Raw genomic sequence first — 18,915 nt, 5'->3', positions numbered from 1 at the left:
AAAAGATCCTGGGACTAGCAGTTAGCGTAATGGCTATGTCGCTGGACTCCCATGTAGTAGACCATGGTTCGAGTCCCGGACCCAGTGACTTAAACTCACGCCGGGCACGTGTGCGTGAGTGCCCAAGATCCCGAGAAGAAAATGGGACTGCGGCATGGCCATCCCCCCTGGGGGGTGATTTCTCGCTTTCTGTTTCTCTGTCTCTCTCTTTCTGGCGAGCACACGTGCCCTATAGCAAAAAACCTCTCCAAAAAAAAAAAAATCTTCTGGGAACAGTGGGGAGTGCATTGTAAGGGGAAGGATTGGAGGAAGGCTAGTCCAAGAGTAGAAATAAAGACCTTCATGGAGCAAGGATAGGCAAGTCGAGAGGTAGAATACCTCAGGGCAAAGGTTAAGTAGCCCCTCAGTATTTGAGCCTTGGAAAAATGAGTTATTCGATCGATACTTGAACACACTCCACATGGATAATAGAAATGGAGAAGTGTGCCGGGCTGGCCCCATTGCCTGTTGTTTAGGTGACTGGGTCCCCTGTGGCCAACTGCTGTTCGAATCCAAGCCTCGGCAGCTTGAAAAACACTGGGTACATGTGCATGAGTGCCTAAAATCCCAACAAGGTGTATAAATAAAGGGGAAGGGACGGCGTGTGAACACCCCACTGGAGGGTGCTTTCTCTCTCTCTCCCGGAAGTCCGTGCACCCTCTTGTAATGAGGAAGAATGAAATGGGAAAGCACAGGTGCCAACCTCGCGCATTCAAGGCCAAGTGCTTGAAGCAGTAAAGTTACAAGGAGCCACTTTTTAACTGTATTGCGTCTAGTCAGCAAAAGAATAAGCCACGGGTACCACTTCTCTGCGATTTTTTTTGTCTCACATGCCAAAGCAAGGGATTGATGACTGCATTGTAAGTCGTGCGGGGCATCCCGTTGCTGAGGGCTCATTCTAGACTGAGGGTTTGATATTTTGAAGCTCTATTCTGAGGGGGCCAGGGGAGAAACTCCCCTGCGTAACCAGAACCCCACGAGCTGAGAAACTCCTTACAGTTTCCCAGGGGAGACAAGGAAGCGAATGGCAGACAGCCTTATGGCAGCTCCCTGCAAAGCTCCCAGCCTCCCACGCCTGGAGGATCGCAAGGCCTTGTGCCAGCACGCAGATAAGCCACAAGCCAGACCCTTGCCTGAGTGGATACGTGTAGGATCCCCCACAACCGCATGGCAGAGCTGTCCCCCCACAGCAGTGAGAGCTGGGTTTGAGAAACAGACGGTAATCCTGATTTTAAATACACAGACTATAAAGCTACACTGGGACGTTCTTGCAGAACTGATCAGCCTGGTGGGAACTGAAGGCGCAGATTTGCAGTCTTTGGAAGAGAGGTGACGGGACGACTGAGCCACCGCTGTGTGCTGCTGGTCCTGGCTTCAAGGCCTCGGAGTGTGCTGTGTTCACCATGGCTGTGCGGCTGTAAACACTTTGTGGCTTCAAATAAGTGTTTTTTGCTCCTGAGTCTGTCATTTGGGCAGGGCGTTTTCCTTTCCCAGTGTCAGCAGGGACAGCTCAAAGACTAGGGACTAAAATCAATAGGAAGCCCACTTGTGTCAGGTGGGGCTCGCCAGAATTGCAGGCAGGCAGCCATGGAGCATACAGGCGCAGGAGTGACATAGGAGGTAGACCCCACTTACAGGCAGATAGGGTAGGGACCTCCCAAAGGAAGTCACTGTGCTTTGCTTTTTAATGAAGTCAGAGCTTTTCCTGTATGGTCTAGTTCATGCATAATACACATCGCTTGGGAACCAGCAGTTAGTGTAATGGCTATGTCGCTGGACTCCCACGTAGTCAACCGTGGTTCGAGTCCCGGACCCGGTGGCTTAAACTCACACCAGGCGTGTGTGCGTGCGTGCCCAAGGTCCCGAGAGGAGAATGGAGGAGAAGGGATTGTGGCGTGGCCATTCCCCCTGGGGCGTGATTTCTCGCTTTCTATCTCTCTTGTCTCTCTCTGTGTGGCTGGCAAGCGCACGTGCCTTATAGCAAAAACCTCTCAAAAAAAAAAAAAATACACATCCCTTTTCCATGTCTCTAAAGAATTCATGACTCCTTGCTAATAAGGCAGGAGACAAGAATATTGCGCACACAGACAGGGTGAAGGCCCAAGAGGGAGCCACAAAGGCTGTCTTCACGCCGAAAGCTGCACTGGATCTCAAAGCCACTGAAGCTCAGGGCGCAGTCTTTATTCCAACAAGAAGTACAGGACGCTCTGGTCCCTGACCACACAAAGAATAGGGTCATAAATCACTCAGGCGAACCGTGGAACTACCCTGTAATGATTTCCTAAAGCTCACTTCCTTATCAGAAAGCCAGCCCATTGCTCCAACTACTAGATGAAAAACCCCTCACCTCCAGCTCCTCTTCAGCAACCCATTTGGGACCCCTCCTGGCTTGGGAGCTCTGTTCTCCCTTCCCTCCTTCAATAAACTCCACTTTGCCACTCCCTTCTGTGTCCACATCTCTCATTATTCCTGAGTGGCGGACAAGAACCAGCACAGGTGTCGGGCCTGCTCACCCAGCACTCTCACTTCAGGAGGAAAGAGACATTTCTGGAAGAACAGCAGAAAATGCTCAGGATCTGGGAAAGTGGCCCTCCACCATGCTGGATTTCGCGATTGGTGGGGTTTTCCACGAACATTGTTGCTTTGTTAAGGATAAGGAGTATGGGGGCATGATTAACAGCCCCCCCAAGGGAGAAGTATCTGACAGGAAGGGAGACATGGAAAATACAAGGAAGAGGGAAAAACGGGATGGAATTCTGACCTCTACGTTTGACCTTTGTGTTCCCCGCCTTGCTATAAGGCTGGAGGTACCCCTTCTAGTCTCCTCTCATCCCCTGAAGAGATGCTGGTTCCTGGAGGAGGGAAGCAGTGCCCAGCAGCACTGTGCTTCGTTTGCGATGACTGTCTTCCAGGCACACAGCAGTGACGGGTCACGTGCGGCACAGGTTTAAAGCAATCTGACTCCGAGTGCAGTGATCAGACGGAAGAGTGATGTCTCATGAGCCAGGAGGAAAAAGCAAAACAGAACCGCCCCACCCCGCAGGTGGGCCTGCCATTCTTAGCACAAAGCGCCGCCCGTAGATGAGCGCAAAACTGTGTCGTGACCACGTACAGGGACACAGACACACAAACGTCTTCATTTGCATTTCATAGTTTTGTGGTCAGGGAGCATGTGTGCTCACTAGAGAGAGACAGAGAGGAGAGACAGGGAAAGCACCCCCACCCAATGGGGTATGGTCACATCACAGTCCCTTCTCCATTTCTCCACCCCATCTGAACTTTAGGCAAAAATATAAACATACCTAAAAAGAAAACAGCACTAATTCTTTTCGGTCTTGTATAAAGAGGTACTAAAACTTTAACAGTCCTTTCTTAGAGTTAAGTCACGAGTGCTCTATAAAGTGTCAATGGTAAGGGGGAGGCTGGAGGTGGCACAGCAATGAAGTGGGGGCAGCAGATGGCATGAAAGTTAAGCCACTAGATCCCAGGTGACCAACTGCAGAGTTCGAATCTTGGACCTGGTGACTTGAAAACCATGCCAGGCACATGCATATGACTGCCCGGAAGAGAATGGAAAAGAGACTGTGGTATGGCCTTTCCCTGGGGGGGCGACATCTCATTTTCTCTCTCTTTCTCTCTCTCTCTCTCTCTGGTGAGTACATGTGTACCATGGCAAAAACAAACAAGAGAAGTGCAGTGCTCCGTGGAGCTGACTCACTGGGAAGGTCCTGAGGCCACGTCTAAAGACCTCCCTGAGTCCTCCAGGCATGTGCGCACGTGCAGCTCTGTGACCCAGGGCTGGAGGTGGTCATGGCATTGAGACCTCATGGGAGTGCCACCTCTCTCTCTCCCCCACTCATGGGAGAAGTAAATGAAGAAACTTATACATACACACATACCTATCGGGTTGTCGGAAAAGTCATGATGCATTTTTGCATACATAGAACACGTAGAAAAATAAGTCATGACCTTTCCGACGACCCAATATATGATTTTTGTTTGTTTAAATAGGGGAAGAGAAGTAAGCTCTGGTTACCTGAAACACTTGGGCAAAACACCCAGGTCTCTGACAAAGTTAGACAAGTCATTACTGTGCCATTTATTTGGGGCTTTTCACACTTGAGCCCTGCTGGTTTGATTTTTGGTTTGTGGTTGTTTTTTGTTTGTTTGTTTGCTACAGGGCATGTATGCTCACTGGAAGCAGAGAGGGAACACGAGAGCATCCTCCCCAAGAGACATGTTACACTGCAACCCCTTCTCTATTCTCCTCTCAGTATTCTAGGCACACATGCCCAGCGCTTTTCAAGCCACCCGGTTTGGGACTTGAACCACGCGGCCGACATGTGGGATCCAGGTATCTTAACCACCATGCCATCTGCTGGCCCAGATTCTTCTTTTAAAGTTGAAACAAGATAGGGCCAGCAGGTGGCACAGTAGTTAAGAGTTACAACAGAGGAAAGCAGAATTCACAAGGTAGCCCAGTGTGGAGCCTGAAGATCAAAATCTCGAACTCATCTTCCCACAGCAAGGGAGTGGTCTTGAGATTTTATTTTTTAAGAAATTTTTGCTTTTGGGACCAGCAGTTAGCGTAATGGCTATGTCGCTGGACTCCCATGTAGTCGACCGCGGTTCGAGTCCTGTACCCGGTGGCTTAAACTCACGCCGGGCACGTGTGCGTGTGTGCCCAAGATCCCAAGAGGAGAATGGAGGAGAAGGGATTGCGGCATGGCCATCCCCCCGGGGGGTGATTTCTCGCTTTCTGTCTCTCTCTGCCTTTCTGGTACACGCACATGCCCTATAGCAAAAACCTCTACAAATAAAAAAAGAAAGAAATTTTTGTTTTTGAGGTACATGTGCTCGCCAGAAACAGAGAGCGAGAAATTACCCCCAGGGGGACTGCCATGCCACAACCCCTCCTCCTCCATCTCCTCTCAGGATAGCAGGCCGGTACACACACATGCGCCAGCATGAGGTTTAGGCCGCCTGGTCCGGGACCCAAACCACTATTGAGCAGTAGGAATCCAACATTTAGCCATTACGCTGCTTGCTGGCCCCGGACCCTGAGGATTTGAGGAATTGTAAAAGAGGCAACTGGTGGGAGCCTGTCCGCACGCGTACGCATGCATGTCCCAAATCCTAGGAGGATGGACAAGTGAAGACCGCAGCATGGCCGCGCCCCCTTGGGGAGGGCGCACGCTCTCTCCCCGTCTCTCTCTGGCATGTACACACACCCTCTGGCTTATAAACAACGCAAAGAAGGCAACTGGGGGAGCAGGTGAACGTGACTGGTGAGAAAAGGTGAAGTGAGCCTCAGTAGGCAGTCATGTTTCCTCACATGGTGTCCAGAGAAATGACATCATCGTGACCTGGAGGGTCTGATGGTCTCAAATGACTGAACCATCTTAGCCCAGCGGAGGCGCTGCCCTCACGTCCCTGGAAAACATCTTGTGATCCACTCGTCAGGAGTGTTTCCATGGAAGCAGTGACGGGACCTGGTGACACATTAACTAAGTTACATGAGCTCTGTTAGCTCTAGAACAAGGGGGATTCGTGTACCTGCTCAGTGTTCTCTGCATTGTTTATTGGCCTAGCGCCTAGGTAGAGGTTTGCTGGACTTTAACCCAAACGGGAAATGCCCTGACTTCCACGGCAGTGACAGAATCAAGGCCAACACACAGAAACATGAACAAAGGGACCCGTCTTATTCTGTGCATTCATTCCAAATTATCCCTTCTCAACTAGCCTTTCTTACTGAATCCCTTCCAGTCCCCTTCACTTTTTTTTTTTTTTTAAGGTTTTTGCCATAGAGAGACAGAAAGAGGGAAAGTGAGAAATCATCTCCCAGGTGATTTGGCCACACCGTAACCCCCTCTCCTCCTGGGACCTTAGGTGTACATGCACACATGCCCAGTGTGACCCCCAAGCCACGAGATCCAGGACTCAAACTGCAGTCAGCCACGTGGGAATCCAGCACCACCGGCTGCCCCCAACTTCACTCTTAGACGTTTTTTTGTTTTTGTTTGCTTTTTTTTATGCATTGGGATTGGCCTACAATAAAATGCAGGTAGAGTACTACTTCCAGGTCAATCATGGTTGGGGAATCCCCCCTTTTTTTATGATGCAATGGCATTTCAAGACTGCCTGGGGACTGGTGAGAAACCGATGTGCAAGGTCCACAAGAGAGTACAGTATTCGCGAGTACTGCAGAGCTTAAAAATCGCCCGCACCGCACGTGCACTCAGCTGCGCTTTGCTTTGTGGAAAAGCCACTAAACTGCTGTGGTGAACTTACACTGGGGCACTTCTGTTGTGACACCTCTGAATGGGAGGACAGGTCTGTAGATGCGGTGTAACAGTGAGAAAGAAAAACCTGCAAAAGGGTTAGGGATGAGAAAGAACAAAACCCAGGTTATTAAATCATGGGGATTCATATGGGAGAAGAAATTTGGGACACTCACATTAAGAACAATGTTTTGGGGACCAGCAGTTAGCGTAATGGCTATGTCGCTAGACTCCCACGTAGTTGGCCATGGTTCGAGTCCTGGACCTGGTGGCTTAAAACTCACACCGGGCACGTGTGTGTGCATGCCCAAGATCCAGAGAGGAGAATGGAGGAGAAGGGATTGCGGCATGGCCGTCCCCCCTGGGGGGTGATTTCTTGCTTTCTCTCTCTCTGTCTCTGTCTGGTGAGTGAATACCCCTATAGCAAAAACCTCTCAAAAAAAAAAAAAAAAAACAGTATTTTGTTTTGTTTTTGGAGAGATTTCTGTTATAGGACACATGCACTCACCAGGGAGACAGACAGAAAGTGAGAAATCACCTCCCAGGGGGGATAGCCACGCTGGAATCCCTCCTTTTCCATTCTCCTCCTGGAGAATCCCTTCTTTTCCATTCTCCTCCTGGGATCTTGGCACGCACCCACACAAGCCCAGTGTGAGTTTTAAAGCCGCTGGTTGTGGGACTTGAACCACAGTCAGCCATGAGGGAGTCCAGTGACATAACCGCCATGCCATCATCGGCTGGCCCCTAAGAACAGTGTTTTATTCTGACAGCATCCTTATTCGAAGTTTGCAGTACCCCAGATCTTCTGCACCAAGTGCTGTTCTGTGACAGCCATGACACTAATCACCTGGGGTTCCATCATTCACCTCAGGTTAGAGGATACAATCCCCAACAGGACTGCCCTCCCATCAGTGCACTTGGTGGGGAGGGGCCCCAAGCCACTTGTACTTGCCAGGAGGTTACCACAACCAACCTCAAGTTCAACAGTTCCCCAGAAACCACAGAATTCAGCACAGTGCCGCGCAATTACAGTTTTATTATGAAGGGTACGGATCAAATTAAGAGAATCTGGGAGGGCCTCAAACACGGCGCTTCCGTGCCCTCCTCTCGTGGAATCAGGGCAAACCTCTGTCCCCGCACATCAACACGCTCGCCAACAAGGAAGCTACACTGAGCTTCAGTGTCCCGAGCTTTTAGTAGGGTTTCATTTATATACGTATGAGTGAATTATGGGTGACTAAAGTCAGTCTCCAGCCCCTCACCTCTTCTTCCCCAGAGGTCAGGCTACCTCAAAACCCCAATCCTCTAATCACATGGGTGGTCTTTCTAGTGACCAGCCCCGGTTCTGAGCCACCTCATCTCTTAGCATAAACTCAGGTGTGATCCACGGGGCAGTCATATTACGTGGAAAATCTCAAGGATTTAAAGTCTCCCCTACCAACCCCCAGGAACCAGAGACAAAGGCCAACATTCTTTGTTACAGGATAAGCTCAAATCCACATCGCTTGCAACTCTAGCCCCAATTCAAACAAGGATAAAATCCACTGAACAGGACCCATTGCCAGCCTGGGCTGTTTTTTATTTCCCTTTTAAACTTTTTTTTTTTTTTATTACAGAACAATTTAAATATATACAATGGTAGAGGAATAAACTAATGAACCCTCACATTCCATCCCTGTTCCACTGTCTGTGTAATAGTCAACACTCGCTTCTACTCCCGCCCCTTCTCCCTACCCTCACCCCCCTTATCCTCAGTGTCCAAAGCACAGCCCAGACACCCGATCAGTCTAAAAGTCCTTTAGCAAAAGCTTCCAGAGGCAGTGCTGCAGCCACGGGGAGCCTCCGGTGGGCCACGGGTTTGCTGAAATCTCAACCCCTGAGTGGGGCCTGGGCAAGCAGAGGCCCCTGGGCAGTAGCCCGTTGAGGTGGATGCTTTGTCTGTTGACTCTAGCGTGACGGACAAGGAACGTTTTCTACCCGCACTGAGATGTAAGAAGGAACGCCACACACCACTTTAGGTCACGCCCGAAGTTGCAGAGGCGTGTAGGCCAGCTCTGGTTCTGTCTGCGGTTGTGACTATCTCCTTACATAATCAGGTCTAAAGAGTATTTTTTAAAATTTATAAAAGAAATAATAGCTCCAATACTCCTCATCAATTAAAGTCAATAGTCTGAAATAAAGTAAAAGATAACATTTCAATACTAGTTACAGATCACAGATAGATTTCAGAGTCATTAAAAACAGAAATAATCAGCTGATCAATTCTGAATAATACAGGGACCAGCAGTTGGCATAAGGGCTATGTCGCTGGACTCCCATGTAGTCAACTGCGGTTCGAGTCCCGGTTTAAACTGGCCGGGAGCGTGTGCGTGCATGCCCAAGATCCCAAGAGGAAAATGGAGAAGGTATTGCGGCACGGCCATCCCCTCTGGTAGGTGATTTCTGTCTTTCTGGCGAGCACACACACTCTATAGCAAAAAAAAAAAAAAAACTCAAAAAAAATTTTTTTTGAGTAACACATACTTGACCCTGATCTCTGGTTAATCATGCCCGAGGGACTGAGGCAAGCCCTGGAATCTGGGTCTAGGATAGTGTTTCATGTTTCTGAGAATTTCTGATACTCCCCCAAGATACCAGGGTTCTGCTCTCACATGTGCAATGAGGCATCTCCTCTGTGATGGAATGGCAAGACCGGTGGACAGGGTCACCCACTACCTTCCCATATGACATAGTCTGCAAAGTGAGAGAAGGCAAAGGGATACAGAGGTCCTGCCCACTCTGGAACTCCAGGGTTGTGCAGCCACCCTGCAAGGCGAGGTAACCATTGCCCACTGAATGGCTCAGACCTCAGGGCGCACTCTTCAGTCTGCAACTCCAAAGCACCTGGTGCAGGGCTCGGCCTTGGTTACCCACTAGACTCTCCTAACAGTGACTCACGCTCAGGGAGGAGCCCTCTCTGCTGCCCCCTTTCTGCAGAAGAGAAGCACAGCAGTAACCGTGCTCTCACCTTTGGCGTTCTACTCCTGTAAGCCTAGCTGTTTCCCAAGTACGAATTGGCTTCAGACAAGGCTTCTGCTTCAGAAGATCAGTGACGATGCTTCTGACCATTTTCGAAAGCAGAGAAGAATCACCAAAGCACTCTTCTTCCAAGCAGTGAAGGAAGAAAGTTCTTAAAGACCACATGTCACCTATGGCAGGGACATTGTCCCTTCAAAGATCATCTCCCTCCTAAGGAATTGAAAGTCCTTGATGGGAGATTAGACAGATCTTACATCTGTCAGGAATACCAAGTGCTCTGAGCATAATTAGAGCACCCTGGAATTCCAGCACAAGGCCTGAGATGCATTAAATTTTCAAATATCCATAGCAAAAGGTCTGGGATTACCACTTCCCCAGTGGTGACCTCTTTTCAGACTATAGCAAGCCTGAGCACAACCCTCAGCTTAGAAAAATGCTGCTGGGCTTGGTTCTCTACAAGAGGGTACATTCCTCACTTTCAGGACAGGAACTTACAACCTGCCAGCATCAGGATATAAGGAACTTGGGGAAACATCAGCAATCCATTCACTCCTGCCACTGTGGACTGGGTTATTTTCACTGCACAAAAACACTGCAGGGAAAACAGCACCAGCATTCCACTCACTCCTGCCCCTGAACACTGGGTTATTTTCACTGCACAGAAACACTGCTGGGAAAACAGCTGCTGGACTGACCCCGCTTAGCTTTGCTGTCTCCCTGGCCCTTCAAGTCTTCCTGACTCTAGCCCAGTCAATGTGAGCATCTGGGATTGACTCAAACAAGGAAGACAGCAGAAGAGTCTAGAGCAGACAGACATCTGACTCCTGCAAGGGTCAGTGCTGGGTCTACAGCCTGTGGCCAGGGATGATCACAAATGTTGCTGATTCCCACGGGGTCGACCAGAAGGCCCTTTTGGCTGTAAGCAGTCACCCCAGCAGGTGATCCAGTATAGTCTCTGGGGCATGGCCTGTCTGCATGAGAGCTGGCTTCAGCTACCTGGTACAGTGGCATATGTGCCAGCCAGGCCAGTATCATGGGGAGACTATGCCTGGGACTGTTAGACAAGAACCTAACAATGACAAAGCCACCATGCTGCTGCCAACCCAATCAGGGTCCTTCTTGCCCACCCCGTAGGGTCTCAATGCCTCACCCCATAGCCTCAGCTACGGGAAGCAAGACCTCGAGCCAGAGTCTTGATCAAGGTACCTCTCATGCCATTTGGCTGTGGGAGGGATTTCCAGCCAAACTGGACCTGGGTCACCTTGACCTTGAATTATAATCTCAGCACATGCTCATCCATCATGGTTTGAAGCATTAAAATGTTTATGTTCAAAGAAACAGTTTTAAATCAATGGGGTAATGTAATGGGGTGAGCAGAACAGGAAGGGAAGCAGGGCTGTTTTTCAGTGAGGGAAAAGGACACACTTCTTTGGGAAACTCTGGTCTGACTAGAGACTTGCTGGGGGTGTTCTCTCAAGTACAGATAATAACCAGGAGGCTGAGCCCCAACCCGTGGGTGTGGACGGTGCCTAATATTAAAGTTCAATGACTTTGAAATTTAAAAAAAAAAATTGTTTAGTGAGTAATCACCAAGATCTGAAGGTTGTCCATGACAGCAAAGGGATTTCACCAAGTGGCTAAAGAAGAACCTACAGTGGCTGCAGATTTTCTATAAGAGAAAGGGGTGCTAATGTCATTACTCCCCAGTGCTCAGCAGCCTGGAGATCTCCCAGAACAGTGGGAGGGGAGGTGGCACCAGGAGGCAGAAATGCCTCACCCACAACACAACCTCTCCTACCCCTTTCCTGGCCAAATCCCTCCTCTTACCCATCTCCCTCCTCACCCATAAATCCGCCTCCCATCCTCCTAACCCCTGGGACTCTCAAGGAAGTTCTTCCAAGAAAACTCCATCTACAGCACTTTCCCTAGAGTCCTGGACACCCCACAGGCCAAGTGTCCATGCCTGCCTACTTGGGGGGGCAGATGGAGAGCGTGGCACCAGCAGAGAATACCCAGAAGGCTGGGTACACAGCTTCGGTAAAGTCTACCTTGAACTTATACATCAGGTGGACCTTGTCGGCTACAGCAAAGAAGATGACAAAGCCATGGTCACAGTTAAGAAGCACCCCGACCCGCGTGGTCTTGGAGGGGGGCAGAGTTTTCTCCACATTGTTGTGCCAGGCAGAGATCTTGGTATTGAACCACTCCACGCACCAGGAGGAGCTGTTGCGTCCGAGCCGGCTCTCAGGGCCGTGCCGTTCCATGCTGCCATAGCAGATGCCGATTCCACAGAAGTTGTTCTTCTGCAGCTCCACCTCCCAGTACTGGATCCCTTTCTTGTAGCAGTGCAGGCCCAACACCTGAGAGCAGTACGTGAACCTCTGGGGGTGGGGCCGGTAGTTCTGAGGCACATCGGCCACAGATGCTACAGTATAGGTCTCCAGCAGAGCCACCTTGTTGTGGGCACTGTTGTAGTCCAGGATGACTTTAACAGAATCTGAGAAGACATCATCCCAAGGAATCAATTACGAAGGGCCCACAGTGCTCTCATTTTAAGATCTCCCCTTGCTGGTATTATGTATTTGTCTGTTCTATTCACCCACCCACCCACACTTCTATCCATCCATTAATCCACCCATCCATATGTCTGTCCATGCATCCATTCGTCCATCCACCTATTCACCTGACTACTCATCCACCCATCCATACATTCTTCCATCTGCCCAACCATCCATATATCCACCTACTCATTCATCTATTCATTTATCTGTCAATCTTCCTTGCATCCATCCTTCCATCTGCCCGCCCATATATACATTAGCCCATCCATCTATTCCTGTCTGCTGATCCCTCCATTCACCCATTCTGTTCAGCCAGCCAGCCATCTGTTCATCTATTAGTCACCCACCTGTCTATCCATCTATCCAAAACTATCTCCTGAGCACTAGATTAATGCCAGATTCTGTGCAAGATGCACAATCTCAAACCAGAGTCAAGGTGCCTAGCCACACGGAGCTCACACTCCAGCAAGTGAGGCAAGTCCATCAGCAGCAACTCTTGGAGCCCTGTGCTCTGCTGAAAGGGTGGCACACGCTGTGGGGCCACGGAGATGAGGCATGGGGGCAGGGAGAGCAGCAGGAGCATTGCATGGACAGCCTGGACTCTGGATCATGCAACGAAAGGTAAGAAGAACAGAGAACAGAGGAGAGTGAAAAGCTATTCTGGGAGAACCAGCAGTTAGCGTAATGGCTATGTCGCTGGATTCCCACGTAGTCGACCGTGGTTCACGTCCTGGACCAGGTGGCTTAAAACTCACGCCGGGTGTGTGTGCATGTGTGCCCAAGATCCCAAGAGGAGAATGGAGGAGAAGGGATTGCGGCGTGACCATTCCCCCAGGGGGTGATTTCTCGCTTTCTGTCTGTATGTCTCTCTCTGTCTGTCTGGGGAGCGCACGCGCCCTATAGTGAAAATCTCTCCAAAAAAAAAAAGCTATTCCGGAGTCCAGGGCCAGGGGACCAACCTTGGGGAAGGGGCTGGGACATGGCAAAAGACAGATGCAGGTGAGATGATAATGACTGAGAGAATGAGGAGCCTGTTCCTAGAGTGTCTTCTCTTCTCTGTGAAGAAGGGGGCAGGGGCACACAGGTAACAGCAAGTGGGAAAGTTATATGTGTGGCTCTGGGAGCAGCAGGGACGTTGGCAGAAGAAAAGGAGCAGGACTGCTGGCAACAGGACTACCAGCAATCTGATCTCCACAAGACATCCTGGGGCCAGCAGATGGCTACAGATGCTAGTCCAGAGAAACGGGTGAGCTGGGTTTAAGGAGACAGGACAGCAAGAGAGAGTTTCAAAGAACTAAGCTGGCTAGAAAGGGAGGTGAAGAAAGGCAGGGACTGCCAGGAGAGAGAAAATAAGGTCAACAAAGCAGAGGCCAGGGGAAGGGGAGAGGCTGGCCAAGCAGGCTGCTGGACCTCTGGACAGAGCCAAGGCCAGGAGCTAAGCAGGGCTGCCCCGAGGCGACCGAGGGCCCAGGAACGCACGCCATCACTGAAGCTACTCACACGTCAGGAGCTCGGCTCTGGACTTGGTTAAGAAAGTCTCCAGCACCTTCGCTCTAACAGACGCCGAGTTCGACTCTGAGGTGCTGGCATTGGCTGGTGGGGTGGGGGTGTTGGCTGCGCCTGGAAGAAAACAGCCATTTTCAGGGCAAACTGAGAGTGGACACAACACTTCCCTTGCCCGTAACAACTCACCTGCAGTGCACGACTCTGGTTTTAAATCTACCAGCTGTTCTGGTGCTCCAAAGGTGGGAAGCTTACTGGGGAAGGCAGTGGCAGCTGGGGACAAGGGAGGAGAAATGTGAGTCAGCGACATGGTAACCTGATGGCCTCTCCTCCCTTCCAAGCTGACTGTAAAGAGCCACTTACACACACACACACACACACACACACACACCTGAACAGCCCAGGCATCACAGGGGAGTCCAGACAGGGCGACGGTCCTATGTTATGGCTTCCTCTAAGTTATGATTGAAGTTACTCCTCTTAGTCATTTATCTCTGTCCCCCTGCCCAAGCTCAGGCCCCATCACAGAACCCTTGTGAGAATGTCTAATTTCACCGCCAGATTTTGGTTCTGTGCTCAGACAGTCTGGAGAGACACGAAGACATGCAAATGCATAACTTACGAGGTTTCTTCGGTTTCTTTTCTTCTTCTGAAAAAGAAGGTTTCCAGAATTAAGGTATTTTACACATGTTTTTAAAGAATTATTTATTTAATTTCATTAACTGTCATTCTTTTTTTTTTTTTTCCTTTTTTTTGAAGTTGACCAGAGAGAGAGAGAAGGAAAGTGAGAAAATAAGCTGCCATACCAGGACTCGAACCGCAGCCAGCCATGTGGGAGTCCAGCTGCTTTAACCACCACACCACCTGCTGGCCCCCAGAATTAAAGTTTTTCAAAACACGACAAAGTGACATTTTCAAAAGACCATAAAACATTCATTTGCATGAATCTGACTCATACAAATAAAGTTGATGTTTTCACTTGGAAAATAGAAGGGGTCAACAAGAAAATGAATCTGTCGTCCTGGAAACCAGCATCAGTGGCTGGGGGTGGGGCTGACTCAGAAGGAGCATGAGGGAACTGTTCTGGGGTGATGGGAATCCTTGATCTTTGATTTGGCCAATGGTAACATAGGTATCAGGTGTCACGTTTTATCTAACCGCACACACGTAAGACCTCCGTATCTTACTGTAGGTAAATACTATCTCCATGGGCTGACCCCATAGCCTAGTGGTTAAGGGAGCCACATCCCACTTAGCTGACTGCAGTGCAAGTCTCGGCTTCAATGACTTGAAACACACACCAAGCATACATGCATGCGTGCTCAAAATCCTGACCAGATGGGGAAATGAAGGAGAGCTTGCAACTGGCAACTCCCCAGCAGGGGTGCTTTCTCCCTTTCTTTCTGTCTCTCGTGCTCTCTCTCTGGAACACATATGCACCTTCTGGAAAATAGTAATAATAAAATCTCCATGAAAGGAAGAAAAGCAAACAAAAACAGCTGGGATAGAACTGACGCCACGCTCCAGGATGCTGGGCCACTCAAGAAGGCCGCAGGCCAATGTCCTGAAGTCTTCCTGGGCATGTCAACACAAACCCGCATGCCCCTTACCCAGGCTGAGGCTGGGGCGGGCTATGCAGACTGGTACATCCGCTGTCGGGGCCTCCTGCTAGCTCGCTCTCTCTCTCATGAAATAAATAAGTAACCTTTTCTTAAAAAACAGAAAACAAATAGGAAATCAGCCAAAAAAAAATTTAAAAAGCTCGCTAAGCGTCACCTGGGGACCCGTGGGAAATGCAATGGCCAGGCCCCACCTCAGACCTGCTGAATCAGAAAGTCAGAGGGCGGAGCCCAGCAATTCGAGTTATATAGGCCTCGGACTGATTCCAAAGCACACCCAAGTGAGCTGAAAGACTCCAGGTTCCTCTATGCCACCTTCCCACCCCACTGGAGTAGAGGGGGAGCTCTGCATCTTACTCCCTCCTGCAGGACACCTTCTCCTCCAGAGAAGCCCTGTCCCCTCCTACCACCCTCCACCACTGGCCCTCTGGCTACGTCCAGCCCCTGGCTGCCTCCTCCTCCCCTGCAGTCACATTTAACCTCAGGAGTTGCCTCACTTCATCCGCTCACCCCACCACTCTCTGACCCACATCTTAGACAACAGGCTGCAGGCAATGATGCCAGCCCAACCCATGGGTACCTCCCCCGTGGTCGCCACTCTTGGGATGATCCACACTGACCAGTCCACCCTCTCCTTGCCTATGTCCCCATCTCAAGCTCTATTTTGAGCCACTTTCAATACAAAATTAAATCCCCAAATTTGACTGCCATGATTCCAAAGATTTTCTGGAGTGCCACCTCTCCAGAGAACAGGCCTGCCTGGTGGCCAGAACCACGATGCATTTGTGTGACTGGTGTCTGCAGTCAGGGCAGCGGCAGGGAACTGTCGGGGGAATAGACGTGAGGGGAAGACAGGCCGAGGGTACCTTCCTCTACTCATCCCCTCGGCTTCAGAGTGCCCACAATGGTTTCCAGCTGAGGGAAAGTGTCCCTGCGCCACCTGCACCCCCCACTCAGGGACTGACACCGCATAGCTGACAACCAACTCTAAAAACAGACAAGCCCAGGGACCAGCAGTTAGCGTAATGGCTATGTCGCTGGACTCCCACGTAGTCGACCGTGGTTCACGTCCTGGACCCGGTGGCTTAAAACTCATGCTGGGCGCCTGTGCGTGCGTGCCCAAGATCCCGAGAAGAGAACAGAGAAGGGATTGTGGAGTGGCCATACCCCCTGGGGGGGTGACTTCTCGCTTTCTGTCTCTCTGTCTCTCTGTCTCTCTCTATCTGTCTGGCAAGCGCACGTGCCCTATAGCAAAAACCTCTCCAAAAAAAAATAATAAAACAGACAAGCCCACAGTTGTCTCACTCCTGCAGCACAGTGATGCCCTGACCATCCAAAGTGAGACCTCAGGGAGGCGCTCACAGCTACCATTATCGACCAAGTTTGATGGCCTAGAAAACTGCTGACCAGTCTTCTCCCCTTCCCCAATCAACAGCACACACCATCCCAGTGAGGGTGATATGGCCCCCAGAGTGCAAAAACTGGTTCTTGAGAGAGGGTTACAAATGTTACTCTTGGGGTCAGCAGGTGGCATGGTAGTTACGATGCTTGACTCCCACACGGCCAACTATGGTTCAAGTCCTAGACCTGGTACCTTGAAATTCATGCCAGGTATGTGCATATGTGTGCCCAAAATCCCAAGAGGAGAAAAAGAAGGGATTATGGCATGGCCAACTCCCTGCAAGGTGATTTCTTACTTTCCCTCTCTGTCTCTCCCTGGCAAGTGCACTTGCCCTATGACAAAAACCTAAATAAATGGGGCCAGCAGAAGCCATAGCAGCTAAGTCGCTGGACTTCCACTGTCGTGGGAGCCCCAAACCTGGTGGCTCGGAACTCACGCTGGGTATATGTACGCGCATGCCTAAGGTCACAGGAGGAGAAGGGATTGGGGTGTGGTCATCCCGCTAGGAAGTGATTTCTCACTTTCCGTCTCACTGTTTCTGTCTCTCTCTCTCTCTAGCAGCTGCATGCAACCTGTGGCAAATACCTCAAAAAACTTAAAAAAAAAAAAAAAAAAAGCCAAATTTAATTTAAAAAAATAGTTGGGACCAGCAGGTGGCATGGTGGTTGAGGTGCTGGACTCTGACATGGCCGACTGTGGTTCAGGTCCTGGACCTGGAGGTTTTCTTTCTCACTCTCCTTCTCTCTCTCTCTCTCTCTTTCTCTGCCTCTCGCTGGTCAAACTGAAGAAGAATAATAAATTAATAACACTGAATAAATATATTTTTAAAAATCTTATTCTTTTTATGTATAAACTGCAGTACATAGGTGGCACGTACAATAGGTGTCACTGTATGACACAGAAGCCACTGGAAGGTCTAGGTTTAGATCTCAGGTCAACCCGAACATGCTGGGCCTGGTATCATGTGCCCGGCCTCGGGTGCCCCATGGTCCTGGCTGGCTGGGAGGCTGCGGCAGGGACTGTAGGGTAACAAGACCCTCTCAGGGGCAACTGTCTCAGGTACCTGCCCCCCCACCACCTCATGAAATAAATAAACCTTTAAAAGCACAATGTATAAACCAATGTACAGTATACACGTGCTATTAAAATTTCAAAGAGGGGATTAGGAAACATTTTTCTAAAGTGGCTCAGAAGATGTGGGAAGGCAACAATGTCATAAAGGTTGTGAGGAAGACCAGAGGTTGGCGTAATGGCTATGTCACTGGACTCCCATATAGTCAACCGTGGTTCGAGTCCTGGACCCAGTGGCTTAAACTCACACCGAGCACGTGTGCATATGTGCCCAAGATCCCAAGAGGAGAATGGAGGAGAAGGGATTGCGGCGTGACCATCCCCCCAGGGGGTGATTTCTCACTTTCTGTCTCTGTCTCTCTCTGTCTTTTTAGTGAAGGCACACAACCTATAGCAAAAGTCCCTCCAAAAACAAGTTGTGAGGCACTGCAATGGCAGAAGCCATTACTACTCAAAGGCAGAACGCTACCAAGCCACCAACGAAGTCTGGCCTCTGCTTATCACAACCACCGCCAACCTCCTCCAAGTGCCAGGACTTAGGTACGGCACTTCTCACAACCAGCCGGCTTTAGTCGTCCACTGTTCCAGACAGCCTGAGCACCCGATGCTGAGGACAAGACTGCCCATGTGTCCCAGGAGACTCCTGCAACAGCCCTCAGCACCCCTAGTGTGGGGCCTGGAACCAGTGCTTCTCCAGCTGTGCAGGCTCACAGTGACCTGGGCTGACTGAGCCTGTCTAGAAGGAGCAGCGAGCCCTGGGAGTATCTTAGCCAGGGAACCAGCCAGCGCAGCCCTGCTGTAGCCACGGGGATGGGGCAGGGCTACTTACTGGGAACCTTCTTCGAAGGACGTGTGGTTTTTTGTGTGGGCACAGGGCCATGTTCTTTAGGGTCACCTGTGAAGAAGACGGGGTTGAGGTTAGCCCTAACCCTAATGTAGCCCTTTCCCACCAACCTTGCCATGGGCCGGCAGGCAGAAGGTCTACAGAGAGGCCATTTCCACGGAGATGGAAGCCTCCCCACCTGATCGTTTACAAGAGCTGGAAACCAGGGACTAGAACGACCAGCTGGGTGTGTTCCTTCTTTCCTCTGGCTTAAAATGTGGCCAGAGTCAAGTATTTCCTCTACCAGCCCCCAGCTCTGTGACCTCTAAGACCTCTTGAGCTTCCGTTTCTTCATGCAAACAATGGAGAAACTTCCTCCTACTCCCGCTGGATGTGACCCCTGAGTGAGATCAGGGTGCCTGGCGTGGAGGGGAGGCTCAGCGAACGTTTGTTCCTTTCCCACCTGTTTTTCTCTCCCCTCCTCCTCCTCCTCCTCCTGTGGAACAGTCATCGACAGCTTCGCCCCAACATAGCACAATGGAATACACCCCACCTGCTTTAGAAGCCCCCTGCAGAAACCCCCAGGCCCAAGCAGGAA

General features: G+C 50.3%; 1 protein-coding gene across 1 annotated transcript in view; it reads right to left on the bottom strand.

Annotated features, from left to right (window-relative positions):
- Positions 1-10,637: 10,637 nt before the first annotated feature.
- TRIM25 (tripartite motif containing 25) overlaps positions 10,638-18,915 on the bottom strand; it is a 23,700-nt gene continuing 15,422 nt past the window's right edge. Inside the window, exons 5-9 of the mRNA XM_006154666.3 lie at positions 18,324-18,389; positions 14,025-14,051; positions 13,592-13,675; positions 13,400-13,519; positions 10,638-11,835 (exon numbers count right to left, since the gene is read on the bottom strand). Of these exons, the coding sequence (XP_006154728.1) occupies positions 11,306-11,835; positions 13,400-13,519; positions 13,592-13,675; positions 14,025-14,051; positions 18,324-18,389 (827 nt within the window). The 3' untranslated portion in view covers positions 10,638-11,305. The remainder of the gene's footprint in view (positions 11,836-13,399; positions 13,520-13,591; positions 13,676-14,024; positions 14,052-18,323; positions 18,390-18,915) is intronic.

The sequence above is a fragment of the Tupaia chinensis genome, unplaced genomic scaffold (genome assembly GCF_000334495.1).
Source record: "Tupaia chinensis unplaced genomic scaffold, TupChi_1.0 Scaffold000416_1, whole genome shotgun sequence".
Lineage (NCBI taxonomy): Eukaryota > Metazoa > Chordata > Mammalia > Scandentia > Tupaiidae > Tupaia > Tupaia belangeri.
This window is presented reverse-complemented; position numbering and strand designations above follow the sequence as displayed.